Source organism: Mytilus edulis, chromosome 7 (genome assembly GCF_963676685.1).
Source record: "Mytilus edulis chromosome 7, xbMytEdul2.2, whole genome shotgun sequence".
Lineage (NCBI taxonomy): Eukaryota > Metazoa > Mollusca > Bivalvia > Mytilida > Mytilidae > Mytilus > Mytilus edulis.
The window spans coordinates 27,492,441-27,510,597 of NC_092350.1; the positions used below are offsets into that span (position 1 = coordinate 27,492,441).

The 18,157-nt window shown below is 32.4% G+C and overlaps 1 protein-coding gene across 1 annotated transcript in view; it reads right to left on the bottom strand.

Annotated features, from left to right (window-relative positions):
* Positions 1–1,821, bottom strand: part of LOC139481170 (uncharacterized) — a 34,198-nt gene extending 32,377 nt beyond the window's left edge. Inside the window, exon 1 of the mRNA XM_071264326.1 lies at positions 1,673–1,821. Within this exon, the coding sequence (XP_071120427.1) occupies positions 1,673–1,689 (17 nt within the window). The 5' untranslated portion in view covers positions 1,690–1,821. The remainder of the gene's footprint in view (positions 1–1,672) is intronic.
* Positions 1,822–18,157: the final 16,336 nt, after the last annotated feature.

Consider the following 18,157-nt stretch of genomic DNA (forward strand, 5'->3'; position numbering starts at 1 on the left):
GAAATTCTGTAGATGTATTGCTATAGTATTATCTGTTGTGCAGTGACAGTTATACACGTGAAGGGTGTACTTATATTGATGTTTAAGATACATGTTTTTCGATGAATATATCTAAATATACTGGAATTGCATTTTTTAAGCAACCAGTTCTTCTATATACTCATCACCTTTATTAAAATGTTTGCTTTATTCACATGTTGTAAGTACCAGTTTTGTATATAATATGCATGTAATAAGGACGGGAACTTCAGGATTTATATGACGAGTTTATCAATATTCCCTGTGAAGCCCGAAACAAATTTAAGTTAAACTGGAAAGTCATGATTTTAACATGAACTCTCATTCTGTTTTTCGGTTTTGGGCACAGAAATTATAAGCTCACATGCCCTGTCAGGCTAACAAGTCAAATTGCAGGGAATTTTTTTCTCCAGCATGATAATATATGAGAATACATAATATATATATATATATATATATTGTATAAAGGTTTGAAGGTACAATTTTTTGTCCATGACTCATAAGGTACTGGCTATTTGTGGAAATATCGTGTGTAACCTTTGGCAATTATGGTCATAGATGTTTTGGTGCCAAAAATTTGCGATTTGTATTACCTGTAGGCTTCACATGCTTTTTCTCTTATTTGTAATGGTCTTAATTCTTAAGGAGATATTGGCAAGGGCTTTTTAATTCAAAATCACCAAATTATTAAATTTGTTATCACTTTTGGTCTCTCAATGTTTGTTTTTTACGCGCTTTTTTCGTTTAAACTTAGCTCGGAGACAAATAGTGTACTTTCCACGCATATGCCTATGATAATAAAACTTGACGTTATGGTCTCCTTTTGTTTTAAACGACAAATGATTAATTAAACCATTTAACATAATCCCCTGAAGGATAGGTCACAAAAACTCTTACTTCTTTTTAAGAAATAGATTTATGTGTGACGTATAAAACTGTAAACTATTTAGACAATTTGTGTATTCATTCATATTAACTGTCAAATAACAATTTAATAGACGCGTTAGGCTTAAAAATGTGGTGTAAAAAGGTGTCACTGCGTTAAAAAAAATAGATATATTAAGGGTGCATTTAGACTTTTTAAACGATATTAAGACTTTCGCACATTTCAAGCATAAAACTAAATATCAAGAGGAGTTTAAAACAATATAACTACCAACGGCAACCTCTAGAGGCTGTCAAATACTCTTTATAGAAGACGTGCTTTCATAATCGCCGTATTTCTTTTATATACGTTTTCCAAATTATTTACTTTTCATGAAAACGGTCGAAAACTACGACAATGAAACAATTCGGTGCATTTAATGTGGATACATGTATAACATATATCCCGCATTTTAAAGTCTCAATTATCATTTTAAAACAAACGTTTATATCATGTATGTAACATGTTACGATTAACTTGATGAATGCTAGCCATCTATTATTATTAAGTGTGTACATTTATCATCTTGATACAAGGAATTAAAACCAAATTATGACAAAAGTAAGAGTATCTGAAATAATGGGTTAGGAATAATATAATTATCAATAGTGTGTCCCAGGTTTAGAGCGATTTTCAAATTAGTCTTGTTTTTACTTCTAGTTGATCTAACAATATTAAGTGGTTTAAATTCCAGGAAAATCGAATTAAAAATATTTTAAAACTCCATACCTGCTTCCACGCTTCATATCTCCTATTTTATTTCCACTAAATATTTCATATCTTCCTGATCCAAATTTTACGTATTACAAACCACCGCAAACATGACAAAAATCGCCCCATTGGTTACAGATTATTATTTGATGGTAGTAAATAATTGTCCCTACGGGCACCTGTAGTTATTACCTGTAAACACTAATTTTATTACCTGCTAAGACAATATACATGTGTATATGATGTGTATTATTATAAACAAAAATGACCACAATGATTTTTTGCAATAGCTCACATGAAAAGCAATGTGACAGGGAAACAACAGCTTCTTTTAATATACTTATGTCTGATGTTGCTAAATATACAAGAATAATGAGATGTGGTATGATTGCCATTTTTCAAACTTTTCACCAGAATAATGAGATGTGGTATGATTGCCATTGTTCAAACTTTTCACCAGAGTCCAAATTACGTGGGTTGAAGCAACAATAGGTCATCGTATATATGATATATCCTTATAGACACGATTTTAAGTAGAAGATTAATCATTTGCTCCCTAAATATACAAATTTTAGACAAATACCAGTATCCTTATTATGATGATATATACTAAACAATGAATTATTCAGAAATAAAGGTTCCAAATCGCTTAGGAATAATTGACCATAGAGGAATTTGGCCTCTTTTGTTTATATGGCTCCTAATGTTTTTACATATTTACAAATACTTAGTCTATACATCCCTGGATTTCAAATATTTATGGTTCCTAGTGCAGATATCTCAATAAAAGCGTATCGGACGCACAAAATCTATAAAAAATTAAATAGCAAAATTAATATTTTCTTCAAGAAGATATCAAGTATTGAGTAGAAATATAATTATTATACTAGGGCAAATACTAAACGTCGAAATAGGTATCATGGACTTTAATATATATATTTTAATTGGATATTTATATAAAAAGTCAACAAACGGCAACCTGAATGTCCGGTCAAGTTTGCATTTTAGAACTGGTAAAACTGATAAGAGATTTATATAGATGGATATGGGACGCGGAGGACAGCAAAATGTCAGGTTTACTTATTATTTTTTTCCTGCAATGCATGTGCTTACATGATAATATAAAGTCAAGATTGTTTTTTCGATTCGTCCTCGTAATCTGCAATTATTTGCGAAGCGCGAAACAAGACAATATTGTTTTCCATTGTGATTTATATCGGTCAATGATTTTTCGCTTCACACTTGGTAAGAAGTGTGACTTAAGAATTCGGCAAATGTTTCAAAGGACTTATAAAAGGAAATATATAAGCAAGATAGAAAGTAAGCCGTTGTGAGCATTTCAAAAGTCGAAATTGTTTTCCTTGTAAATCACTATATATGTGTCCTAAAATCGCCAACGGGTAATTAGATAATTTCAGACAATTTACAAGTTTCGACAAGTTTAGGCGTTTTTTCACATAATTGTTATTTCATGAATATTCAGGAATCTCACATTATTGCAAAATCAATAAAATTTTATGACACAAATTCCACAATGTTCGTAAAAGACGTCGCCAAAATAAGATACAAGGGTTTGCTTTCTTTATATATATATATATATGTCTGCATTCTTGTAAAACATATTACACTCTTTTGATTATTAGCTATAAGGAAATGTGGAATTAGTGCCAATGGAACAACTCTAATGCTTGGTAATGTGGAATGAGTGCCAATTGGACAACTCTAATGCATGGTAATGCTACAGCGCAGTTACTAATTGTTAAGGCATACTGTGAACAAACAAAAATTATTTATTCAGTTAATAATTAACCTACTTATAGATATATATACAAGATCCGCGCCAATCAGGTGACTAGAGATCGAACATCGATCTGTCATATGTCTATTTTATGTTTATAGGATTTGTTAATGTGATATATTGACAAATATTGACAAATTCCTTCATATTTAATATTTTCACTTAGAAAATCAGGTCATTTACTTATATTTCACGTGTTTGATGGAAAATGCATCTTTGTAAGCAAATTGTAGTTTCATCTTTTTTCCATTTTTCTATGGTTATCGAACTAAAGTCACGCATGCAATACGATGTTAGAATACATATATTCTTGTAAGTGCAATGTTAATACATGTGCATGTACATTTGATATTAAAATGGAAAGATTTTTTCGAAGGATTTAAGGCAACTCATATATGCAGTGACCTGTACATGTACCAGCTGGAGCATCATCTAAAACCGTAACACATAACATTTATGGAAGCTACCAAAAAATAAATTTGGTAACGTGTCTGAATAATCAAAATATTGTTACAAACGTTCCTAAAGATTTTCACTCACTAAAGCGACGATGAGGTAAAAAATTAGACGCTAAATGTACCTCTACCAATAGTACAATATCTGTTCTTTTCCATCTGATTTATTTTAACTAATTTTTCATTTTAAGTCGCTTGGCAATAGATTTTAACTCAAAGAGAAGCAACTGTAACTGCTAATACATATGGTTGTTTTCAGTTCAAACAAGAGTTTTTCAATTTCCTAGTTATAACATTTTTCCTATCCCTTTCTATAAGATTCGGGGAGTAAACATTATTAATATAACAATCCACTCACTTTAGATAGTAAAAATTAAAAAATCAACAAGCGGTTGTCAATAATAATAGCTTAAACTAGTCCTTAGTCTTTTGACAACTTGCCCTCCCCCCCCCCCCCCCCTAAAAAATATATTATTAAATTGGATATTAGGCGGTTTGTTGTACGTGTAGATAAAGGCCATGCAAAGCCACCTCAAGATGTTTTAAATATGTGTCTAATGTGGTCTTTCTATTGAATAGAGTAGCTTGTACATGTATCTGTTTCAAGCTAAAGTAATTAAAACAGCTAAAATTAATGTTGCAACTCGCACAACCGTTTTTTGTTTCATTTTCATTTAAAAAAAAAAGTTATCATAGAGAGCATTTTACGGCGCAGTTACCTATAATTGCTAACATCCACTTTATTTTAACTTTGGTTGACAGTTGTCTCATTGACAATCATGCACTCCTTATTTCTATATTCAAAATGTATTGAATTACACCGGTTACATGATACAAAATTAAGAATTCGGTAAGAAAAGAATCGGTAAGACTTGAGTGAAAGGTTTTATATACGTACAATCTAGTACAGCGATATACGTGGTTTTTAGTGACTAGTTTGTATAACTATATAATTACATTAGATGTATGTTTCATTACAATACGTTATTCTGATTGGCTAACTGCACATCATGTGTTATTCCTTAAGCAGTTGTTTCACTCAATAAAACTTCTCATTCATGATGACACGAGGTCCCACAATAAAGTGCACAGGAAAATAAAATCAAAACTTGATAAAAGGCGTGTTTTCATGATCCTATAGGTAAAAATCATGGTAATTATAAGTATTGAATGCTTTTTTTGTAACTTTATAGGGTTGTAAAAGCGTTGACCGTGCGCACATTTTAAGTATGAAGCGCTTCCGCGCTTCATACAAAATGTACTTCGGTCAACGCTTTTACACCCCAATAAATTTACAAAAAAGAGCATTCAATTCTTAAATATAGCTATGCGTTTATCATTTAAAGATCAAACTTAACCTTCACTCTTTTATCTTCTTTCCACTGATTGTTTCAAGTGAATTAGGGCATTGACACAATTGGTGCCAAAATGAATTTATTTTGGCAGATTACTTGTATGTGCTTACTTTTAAAGACTGTAAAGTCTACATTCAAAAATGAAGACCTTAAGAGCGGACTAAGCAACCAAGATGGTACAATATCATTTCAGCAATTGAGACAGTTAGACGAAAAATTGACGACTAAATTTCATTCAAAATTCAGGGAAATGGAATATGAACACCACCTTCAGTCGCAAAAAATAAAAAAAAGTCGAGGAAATTCTTCTGCAGCAAAATAAAGAAATCAATCGTTTGAAACACGTGGAGGGGACTTTGCAGGTAGAACGAAAGAAGACAGCAAAACTTATAGAAACTGTTGAACATTTAACATTCGCGTGTAACATATACAAAAAGGACAGAAGCACCAACCATTCAGATATTGTCCGCACTAAAACTGGTCAACATTTCGAATCGGAAGCCGTTTTCGGACAATCTAATCCTAAAAGTCTAAGCAAAGAAGGCGACAAATTCAGTAATGTAGAATATGAAGAAAACACAATGACTGTTAGTAATCAAAAGCGGGAAGAAAATGAAAATACGGGTAAATAGAAATAAAGTTCTGACTTTTTAATAGATGAATCAACAATGTTGTGTCAATACTAAAACATTTATTTAGTATGCAGTTAGAATTACAAAATTGTACAAATTGATAATATGCAGACATTACTAATCTGACTACTAGTATTTAATATATATGTTAGACTCATTATTGAAGGCCGTGCAGTGACATTTAGTTGCTTACATGTATGTCATGAGTACTCCCAATTTTAAGAATAGTATAATATGATTAATTCTAAAGGTGGGTTTATACTTCGGTTGCGATGAGCGATGCGACGAATATTTCTGTCGCCAGGTAAAACGCAGCGACTGTCCGCGACAACGCGCGATAACGCGCGGCATCGCTTCTATCGCTTACAAAAACCATTAACGCAAGGTCAATCGCAAACTTTCGTAAGCGAGTTGAAATTATTTCAACTTCATAGCGACATCGCTACACTTTTTATGTAAAATAAATAGGTTAAAAGGTTAACAAGCACATGTTCATTCCAATCATGGCATCGAAAAAGACGCAGCCGGGGTTTGACAGAGAAAAGCTGATCCATCTTGTAAGGGATACAACATGTTTATGGGATCCATCTACTAAGGAGTATATGGACTCCGATATTACACAGTCAGAGTGGCAAAGAATTGGCGAAGAGATGGGTATACCAGGTAGGATCTTTAATTTGATAAAAACTGAAACAAAAAGGGGTACCGATGTGCTTTGATAATCCCTCAAGGGATAATCCGCATATTGAGTACCTCATAGTATATAAAATCAGAGACGTATATCTTTTTATATGTTTCTGATTACTGGTAAATATGAAGGATAGGTACGTTCCTCTCTTCATACATCACAAAATTATGTAAAGACAATGCGGCTTTGACAATTTCTTTACTTTTCTCTGGAGTTGCCAAAATGGGTCGCCTAAATATCCTCCAGCGGCTTGCAAGTATTCCAAAAGCATTTTCAATAACCCGTCTTGCCCTTGACAATCTATAATTAAAGATCCTCTTCGTATACTCTAACTGTGTGCCCCTATGCAATGTGGGAAATTCCAAGTACCACTGAATCCTTCCTCAATATTTAACCATTCTTGTCCTGTAGTTGGTGCTTTCAGATATTCTGTGTTGAGACTTCGCCATATTGCATTGCATACTTCAGAAATAGCGTTACAAACAGTTGATTTGGATACCCGGTAAGCAAGAGCTATCGAAGTTTGGGAATCTCCAGAAGCTAGATATCTGCAACAGAGCAGTAAAGAAAATCATAAAAGGATGATAAATTTCAAAATATAAGAAAAGTTTATTTTCTTTACTACTAATACAAGAATTGAAAACGAAAAATTATGTAAAAAATTCCACGTTATTTAAAAACGACATGCACCAGGCAAAATTATGCTTAATACTTTAAATGGTAGAAAACAGTCGTGCGACTTTCTACTTGTTAGCACATATGGCACAAAGAGACCACAGGGCCTTGCGAGCTTGCAAGCACTGGGAGTCTGTAGTCGTTTGTCATCGTTATCTATTTTAACCATACTCGCCTCCATAATTACTGAGCCAATTACTAGGCCAGATATTTATTTTGCAAAATTTGTGATGAATGGTTACGTACGTAGGGTCATAATAGAGATTTCCAATAAAATGACATACGTACCTAACTCGACGTACGCACGTAACGGGACCGGTTATTGCTAACCAATTAATTTTGTTAAATGCGTTACTCAAGTTTTAACTAAGCATTCCTAAACTATGAAATCCATTCATAATAATTTTTATCAATATCAAATATTTCTAAGATGATGAAAAACGAAAGAAATCATGATTTTTATATATCACGTGACTATTGAGATTCCCGCCTAAACTTCACTGTCATAAGACCACGTATATATACGTATCTTTACCTATCATACGATTCAATTGAGTTGTCTTTCATGGTTTTGACAATGACTTTGATTTTCAGATATACTTATCTTTGCAAAATTAAATGAACCTTTTATTATTTGATATTTGTATTGATTTTGTTTGTCGTTATCAGATAGATTCTTCTTTTCGATTTTTAATGTTTTATAATATTTAATTTCCGTGGGTATTAATTTATATAGATTTTTTCGTAATTTCATAAAAAATGAACTCAAAATGTTAATCAGAACGTGTCTCTGTTAAAGTTGATAACTGGGATTGCATCATACTTTATTAAGTATCATTTCAAACGTTCTCTTCTTCTGCACTTAATCTCCACAATTTACAACTTCTAAAAAAAAATTCAACAGGAAAAACGTACGTCAACGGGAAGTGAATATTTAAAAAAAAACATTAATACAGGTCATGTACTTCTTTAAATTTTAATAGTTGACATATACTTTTCTTTAAAATAAAAGTCAACGAACATTAAAAAAAGAAAATTGTAGTTGATAATAATGTGTGTAAATAAATGTGTACACCAATTCGTTATATAGATTGTAATTTGGAAGGTGTACTTGATTAGCAAGTGATGACTAATAATCTGCATTGACCACTGTGGATAGTAAACTATCAACTTATCATAGTACATAGTAATTGGCTAAAAATATCCTGTACCCAAGTATTTCTGATTAAAAGTGGATGAGAATGTCTATTTACATAGTTGTTACATTTTTGAGACAACTATAATGTCACTTCAGTCTTTACGGGAATTTTCTTTTTACTCGTATTCATCCGATTAGAAGTAGATTCTAAAGCTATCTCATATATTGATTGAGTTTCAATTTTTGTCTCGCTTTGAAGGTATATATATATATATATAAAAGTGACAACTATGCGACAGATCCAATGACAGGATCAACAATAAAGGTGTTACACGACTGAAGAAAATTTTTTTTATATTCATGATTATATACTTATACGAGCAAGAGCAGGTATTGGTTTACTCGTAAAAAGACTAGTGTGTTTTGATAGTGGTTACACTCTCTAGTTACCTAGCATATGAAAATGCGACTCTTAATTGTCGGGCATGTTTAAAAAGGTATATGTATTAATAATTATAATTAATTTTCATCATCCTCAATATATATGTAATATTTGTCGCTGGATATAAGACATACATCAGTATCATCATCATCATCAGTACTATAGCTTGAGGCTTAATCTTCGTCGTAAGTACATGTATTATATATAGCTGTAGGCTTCTTCGTCGTAAGTATAACGTGAGGCTTAATTCGTATCTAATATTTTAGCCAGATTATGTCGAGAACTTATTTTACGCATGCATCTCTATGATACATAGTTTTTATAAATATCCAAGTTAAAGCCAATGGAGATCGTTTATCAAATGATCATGTCACAATTAAAACAGATAGAAAGGGATTGACTCGTGAGACTGAAACGAAGCATAAAAACAGCTAGCCATTTCTAGTATTTCCAAATAAGCTCCATGTACCGAAATGATAGTATCCACAGCTGCTGAACATTATCTTAAAAAACAACTACAACTAATAAATAAAGAATAATTATCCCGTTTATAATATTGATCAACTATGTCGTACTGTTACACCATTGTCCTAGTATGGATGTGAATGTCCCAAGTCAGGAAACTTTAATTCAGTGCTTATCGTTTGTTGTTGTGTTTTCGGTGATTTTTTTAAACATTAATTTGGCTGTTAGTTTTTGTTGTTTTACATTTGTCATTTTGTGGCCTCTTATAGCTGACTATGCTGTATGGACTTTGTTGAAAGCCCTTCGTTGGACTATAGTTGTTAAAATTTCTGTGTCATTTGGTCTCTTGTGAAGAGTTGTCTCATTGACGATCATACTACATTTTGTTTTTTGTACATCACAAATTAAGAATAAAACATTCATAGACAGTCTAGAAAAGCGAGACCTTTTGTCATGTCAAAAGTACAGAGTATCTGTAGGACCATTAGTGGTCATAAAATTGAGAAAGGAAATGGTGAATATGTCAAAGCGACAACCACCTGACCATAGAGCAAACAACAGCCGAATGCAACCAATGGGTCTTCAATGTAGCGAGAATTCCCGCACCCGTAGGTGTCCTTCAGCTGGCCCCTAAAATATGCATAATAGTACAGTGATAATGGACGTCATACTAAACTCCGAATTATACACAAGAAACTAAAATTTAAAATCATACAAGACTAACAAAGGCCAGAGGCTCCTGACTTGGGACAGGCGCAAAATTGCGGCGGGGTTAAACATGTAACTGTTTAGCAGATTTTATGTATTGCCTATGTGTCCATTAGATTACACGTCACTCAGTATCACATGTCTGTGTTCAGTGAGCTACTAAATCACGGGAAAAAAATCCAATTCAGTATGTAGTCTTAAACTTTTAAATCACATGCGAGATGCCTAATGTTCAGACATTGTTGTTTTTAAAAAGTATTTATCAAAGTCAAATGACAATCATTTAAGGTTTTTTTTCGTGCAATACAATTTGTGATCATGGCCGGATCCAAGATATTTGAAAGAGGGTGTAGTTTTCTATAATTGAATTTATACTGACGAGCGGAGCGATGCAAAAAACAATTTGGACAATTATACGCTAAAAATGATATGGATTTTAAAACTTATTTAGCGATCGAAAAGGGGGAATACGCCCTATACCCCTGTATCCTCGGATGCAAGTTTAGGTATACTTAAACAAAAACCTCGCCCCATAATTTGGTATAGGTAAAGACGAAAAAGTACTTTTGAAAAATATATCATTGATATGAATTTCTGCCCACATCAAATTATCTTCAATTAAATTATAGAAAAATATTATTTTGTTTTAACAGTCGAGTACACCTTTTACATTCGGGTGTGTTGGAATCTACTTTAAACGTTAAATCTTTTTAAAACAATAAAAAGACAACCTTCTCGCTTCGGAATTCGTTATTTTAATATTTGCATGCTAAATTTCGTCTTGGTAGTTTTTAAAATTCATAATTTGAGAAGAACTAAAATATGGGTCAAGTGAAATGACAAGAAATGATGGGTGTGTTAGATTACAAGTTGCTAATTTACTTGTTCCATTATATTATTTGTGTCAATAAAATCATTTAAAGTTTAATGACAAAATATTTAAAGAGTAAAACAATTAGTTGGGGTTGATTTTTACTGACGGTATATTCCAGCAAACAATGCGTGTTCAAAGAGCAAAACATGCATGCAGTGTATGCTCCCTTCCGTCATGCTTCAATGCAGTAGGACGAAATACGTTGAGTTAGGTCGGTTATGTCGAGTAAAGTCATTTTATTGGAAATCTCTAATATACATGATAGTAGTAACCGCATTAATCTAAGATAGAATAGAAATAAATTATTGCGAGCTTGGTAGCACTAGGAGTCCGTCGTCGTATGTCATCGTAAACTATTTTAACCATCTTCGCCTCCAGAATAACTGGCCCAATTACTCCGCAAGATATTTATTTTGCAAAAATTGTGATGAATGGTTACGTACGGAAGTCATAAATGGACACACACAAAAATAGAATTAATCCGTGATCTCGGATTGATAATCCGTGATCCCGGTTTAGTAATCCGTGATCTTGGTTAAATAACTCGTTATCTCAGTTTGATAATCCGTGATCTCCGATTGCTTATCGGTGATCTTGGTGTAATAATCCGCTGTCTCGGATTATTAAACCGAATTCATGGATTATTTAACCTAGAACACGGATTATTAAACCGAGATAACGGACTATCAAAACGAGATCACGGATAATGAATCCGTGATCTCGGATTATAAATCATTAACAATCCGATATATCGGATTAATTAAACTTTTTATGAGTCCCTTTATGGCTTTCGTATCATGATAGAACGTAAAATGCCATTTGTTAACATGCATGAATGTACTTTCAACATCATAATTATATAATTATTGAGCAAATATATAAATATACAAAAAAATACAGATGAGCGATTACAGGCTATCATTACACTCTAGTTTATTAGCGAGACCATTTTAAAATGTTTGTTTATAGGACTTCTGAAACAGCACACAAAGGTTACAGTACGGACATCTACACCAAGTCCTGGTTCATACCGAATGGCAAGCATTAAAATGACCAGAAATTACCAGTGTAAACAACTAAAATGGGAAAACTAACAGGCGGTCAAATCTATACACAAATGAGAAATAACCATGAATTACACGAATAATGACATAAGATGATAATGAGAGGAAAGCGCATATAACATGGAAGATACAAGTAGTAAAACAAAGATTGATACATTTGCACAACTATAAACAACTACGGATAAGAGTGATACTTTACTTAAAACAGGAAATAAGACAACCTGTTAAGTATTAAATTGAGAAAAAAAAGTAATAAAATAACCATCACAAATAACCCATCCATCACTCCCGCGGAAAACTGGGCATATGGAGAATAATATAGTATATTTGGATAACTACTTTTGATAAAGGACATACGTGTATACATATGATAGTTTGTCTGTGATCGTAAACGTGTACTAACTTCAATAAATTTGTAGATGGATAACAGGTTGGACAAAAGTATGTGTAAAAAAAAATAATTGAGGTCTATTCAATCGAATAGTCAAATATAAATATAGGAATGCAATACATGTTGAAAGTAAGTAATTCGGTTTCAATTGGAAAGTCAAAGCACTGTAAGCGCTATAAGTACAACTATTAAAAAAAATTGAAGACGATAGTTGAAACAATGGTTTCAACCAATAACCAGTGTGTCATTTTTTTTTTGCAATTCTGGTCAACTATATGTATAATCTGTGATGTAACTTGCCAGTATGATTATCAAAATACATGTACCAGTGTCTTCTTTTCATATACATTGTTTTACATGATTGAAAACATGAATATGTATTCGAAGAAAATTATGCCACATTCAATATATCTTTAGTCAGTTTTTTTGATATTTTCAATAGTCATTGTAATATGACGTGATTCTTTCGCTTTGTGAATAAACCATACTCTAAATCCAATAAAATTAGTTCGCACATGCGTTCAAAATTCCTCCCACGGAAAAATCACATTGCCAGTCGTTTATTTGTGTACAAACAAAAAAGGGAGCTCGAGGTTCGTGGAAAAGCCTACACATACGCTCTACACTTTAAACACACTGGACATAGACATAACCTTAATTGTTCTAATTAGAATCGAAATAATTTATGTAAGCTATTCTTTATTGTAGTTTTGAACATGGATAGGCAATATATTCGTGTTATTTTAGCCCTCTATATCGCTCGGGCAAAAATTATCACGAATTTAATGCCTACCTATGTTAAAACTACAATTAAGTATAGCCTGCATCAATTATTTCTTAATTTTAATCTTTTGACTAGGCTTTTAATAGGCTTATAACACAAATATTGTTTTTTTTTGTGTTTGATGCCCTGCATGCAAGACTTTTATAAAAAAAAAATATCATCGTTTTTCAAGAGCCTTTCATGAGGATAGTCTTTTTATTTCTAGAAAAACATTTTTTGAAAGAAGTAATTTGATTACCGAAACGTCATTGCCAATCTTTCAGTAGCACTGATTGGATACAAATGTGTCCTGGGTCTTTCAAGCAGAGAACATACTTTTCTTGCCAACTTTTCAAAATGCTCCCGTAACATACGAAAGTATAGAATGTGATATTCTGGATCAAGTCTCATTTCCTGCACAAGATTTGTATAGTCTCCTTGTCGTCTTCTTTGGTCCAATATTGATCTTGTGTATTTGGTTCTTTTTCTTCTACTTCTAAGTCTGTTGTACAGCAACCATATACCAGTCATGTGCATCAAATATACATGAACTAAAGAGTTGGTTTCATTTTGTACTATCTTCAATTGATTCTCCATTTTAAATAGCTGTTTTGTTTACAAAAATCGCTAAGCAACGCGAACTAAAAACGATCGTGGCGACACGATTTTTTAGTATCGCATCGCGTCACATCGCTGCATCATTTTGTCGCATCGCTACGCCTTCGATAGCATCGCATCGCTTGTCGCATCGCTGCCGCTACCGAAGTATAAACCCAGCTTAATGCAACAAAGTTTGTAACGTTCATCATTTTTATTAGATAACGTCATTAATTTTCATGGCATCAATTGTAACGCGTAAACTTAATTTGCGACCATCAAATCACCAATTAATGCCATCGGAGCTTACTAGTCGAGATTTTCTAGGTAGAATAAGTTTAATATTTTCTTGCATCTGTTTCAATTTTTGTAATTTGTATAGATATAATTTGTCGAACGAAGTGCACGCTCTCATTGCTTTATGTCCCAAAAACCTAGTAAATGTTGCATATTATCATGGATTTGGGACAACATTAGGATGAATACTTGTTTCTTATCAAGTTATTGTTATAAGCAATGATGCAGACGTATTATGGGCATAAAATCCAAATGGTAATTAACATTGAAGGAGAAACAGGGGCTGATCATAAGGGACATATCAAACTTACTCCTTTTATTCTTTGGCATAAATAAAAATATTCGAATTGAAGATTATAATAAGTATGTTATTACAGTGAAGTACAATATTTGAACATTTATTGTTTAAAAAAAGTTGTTATTTCCCTTTGTAGCAAAAAGTATACTTGGTGCTCCTGCATCCACTACTGAATCAACCGTGGCTTTTTACGCCTATATGACTCATAACGAAAATAACATTGGGCCACACCATAGTCTCATCTTTGATCATGTGGAAACTAACGTGGGTAGCAGCTACAATCATTATACTGGAGCATTATCGGTGCCTATCGCAGGAGTATACATGTTTACATATACCATATTTATGGAGATTGGCGGCTATGATTCTTTTGAAATCTCTATCAACGATGTAGCCCGCGGAAGTATATTTGTTGATAACAACAGAGCTACTCAAAATGCTTACACAGGGTCAACAGGTGTTGCCATTTTAGTTTTAAACCAGGGGAATGCTTGTGTTATACGTACGCATTCAAATTATCCACATGGCAAAGGAACAGTTCGCAGTGACGATATAATGCGTACTTCATTTAGTGGAGCAAGAATTGGATCCGCATAGTCTACTGATTTACCTATAATAGATTTCAGAAGTAATGACAAGATAATGGAACTTATGAACTTTTTTTAACGAAAAATAGATTGTTTTTCAGCGATTTTGAAATATAAATAAAGATTAGATTCTCTTATAATCTGGTTTGAATCTTTGAATAAATATTGAATGAGGGAATATAGTAGTTGTCTTGCATTCGTTCCTAATCTCATGTGTGCACAACAGATGCATTGGAAACAAGTGTTCATACCTTATAATTGACGCTATATAACGACCAACTATAAGCAACTAACTTAATGCAGAAAATTAAAGCTTTTAACCCTCTTGCTGCCAAAGGACATTTATGGCTTCTACACTAAAAGCACCATAACTGACGACATTTTTATATGAGGTTATACTGAAACGGCCAATTGTTTCATTCGCAAATAATAAAATATCAAGTCTGAAGAATTTCTCTTTTTGAGATATATACTTCACGGTGGGGAAGATGAAATAAGTAACACAGATCAGTATCTGTAATAGACGATTGCAATTCTTTTCTTTTTCAAAGGCAATTGGGAATGCAGACACACATAAGTTAGACACGATATATAGGCAAAATTTAACGATATTTTTAATTGCAAAATAAGAACACAGACCCTATTAAACTGCCGTACCGGTATACAAAATGAGGGGGATGTGTTATGATTTCTTATGAGACAATTGTCTCCAAAGTTCAAATAAATTGGATGCTAGGTCTTCAACTATGTGAAATAACCCATACCGTATAGTCGGCCATAAAAATCCTGACATGAAAATATGAAATAATTCAATGAGAAAACTATCGGCCTAATTTATAACAAAAATAACATTACGAAACACAAATATGACAGACATGAACTAACGACAACCATTGATCTACAGGCTTCTGACTTAGGACGAGCACATGCGGGGTTAAACATCCGTTTGTGAGCGCTCAACCCTCCCGTGATCTGGATAGCCGGTTATGTGTGTGTGCTTGGACATTGTAAGTTATCCCCCGTCGACTACGATTAATAGGTGAAAGGAGGTAAACGAGACTGAGAAGGCAATCCATGTGAATATGGACAATCATCAACTATCGAGACCTGTTGGATTGTCGCGCACTCGTCATATAAATATTAACTCCAAAGTATTATAGTTCACTAAGACAACTATTATATCAAATAATGAGTAGTATTGATCAGTATATTCATTTCAGAAGAATATTGAAAATTTGGGTTCATTTAAAGAAAATGTATTATTGTTATGTCTTCTTGGCAGAAAAATTTATATTATATTTATTATCGCTTTTTAATGCATAAGCTCGTATATATAATAGTTTTATTGTATTTTATTGATCGATTGTTAATATAGAGATGCAATACGGTATAATGCGAAAACAAGATTGTCTTCGAGTTGTCAGGTGCAAAACATGTATTGTATGTGCCAGGATGGAACAAAAAGGAAAGAAGACGACAGCATCATATCATTAGGCTAAGAAGAAATAAGACAATTATAAAAAAAGAAGATGTATGATTTCCAATGGGACAACTCTCCACAAGAGAACAAAATGACACAGCAATTGACAACTATAGGTCACCGTACGGCCTTCAACAATGAGCAAAGCCCATACCGCATAGTAGTCAGCTGTAAAAGGCCCCGAAATGACAATGTTAAACAATACAAACGAGAAAACTAACGGCCTCATTTTTGAAGAAAATTGAACGAAAAACAAATATGTATTGTATAAATTGGTATCTTTGGCATTTTTTTCAATGAAGAAACGTTTTAAATGTGTTTTAACGAATAAGACACAAACAAGTAAAAAATCAGACAAACAGATAAAGTAATAAATAAAATTTCTTTAGCCGACCTCAAAATCATCCACAGAGGAGGTAATGAGCGATTGAAATTTTTAAAAAGGAAATAAAAAAAAAAAGAAGCTAGTATATACATGTAGGAAATGACGGATGTAATTATACATACAGACAAAACACCAAGACGAACCATGTAATGTTTTGGTCATTCTCAATTTTATTATATGAAAACGAATTGCTACTTCGGTTGTAATTCACGACAATGGCTACCTGCTACCCCCCTTTTTCCCCTGCCAGGCAATTTATATGCTATACAAAAGTCGTTGTAAGTATAATGATGTTATAATTTTGTTATTGTGCGACTGCATTATTGAGATAAAACAATAATGAAAAATCGAACTGTATTGCATATTTTCCAAATTCCGAGCGTTATTAGATTTTTTTAATTTGTTTAAACACGCTTTGAAAACATACATGTACTTTCATTAGATTTTTTTTAGCTTAAGTACTGGTCTAGTGTAAATATTCAAAGCCAATGCGTCATAGATTGAATCACATGTAAAATTTTAGAGGTTTTCAAATTTTTAATATCAATAAATGTTGACATTAGTTTTAATCAAAATTAAAAATATATAAAACATAAAGGTTATAATATACATTGTAATTGTTGCATTTATAACGTTTGCATTTTTACTCAAATATCTTATAATTTGTGTCACTTCTTTCTTCAATTGTGAAATCTCTTATAAAGCAACTATCCAATACACTTCTAGGTAAATATTAATCTAAAATGAAGTTATTTTCTATTACAAAATTGGTTTCATTTGAGTAACAAGGACTTATATATTAAATATATATAGTGTGTTCACTTTACCTTTACAATTGTCGCATGTTTCCTTACAATAACAAGTAAAAAGTTAATACAACATCTGTCGCCATGCATTGATCTCGTAAAAAATGAAAACATATAATCAAAAGTGATTAGTTTTAGTCGGTTTCATTATATATTTTTATATTGTTTATCGTCCACGTATATTAAACTGTCAAATAAAATAAAGCTTCTTTAATTTTATCATCAAACTAAGAATTTGGGATATTTTGCCAATGCAAGAACTCTCCACTAAAAACCAAATGACATAGAAGTCTATTCAGTTTATTTATTTCTACATCTTTAACACTGAAAACGTATGAATCATAAAGTAGACCTACCTAAACTACCCATTTTTAAGTTCAAGAAAGACACTGAACACATCATGGCTAAACAGCAATTTAAAAAACTCTTTACAAAAAAATAAACGTTCACATCTTCTTATTTTTAGATTTCAAAGCATGATTTACTAAATATAGAGAGACTAAGTAAAAGTGAGACAAAAGATTCCAGAGAGACATTCAAACTCTGAGGTCGAAAATAAACTTACAACGCCATGGCTAAAACAGAAAAGACACACAGACAAACAA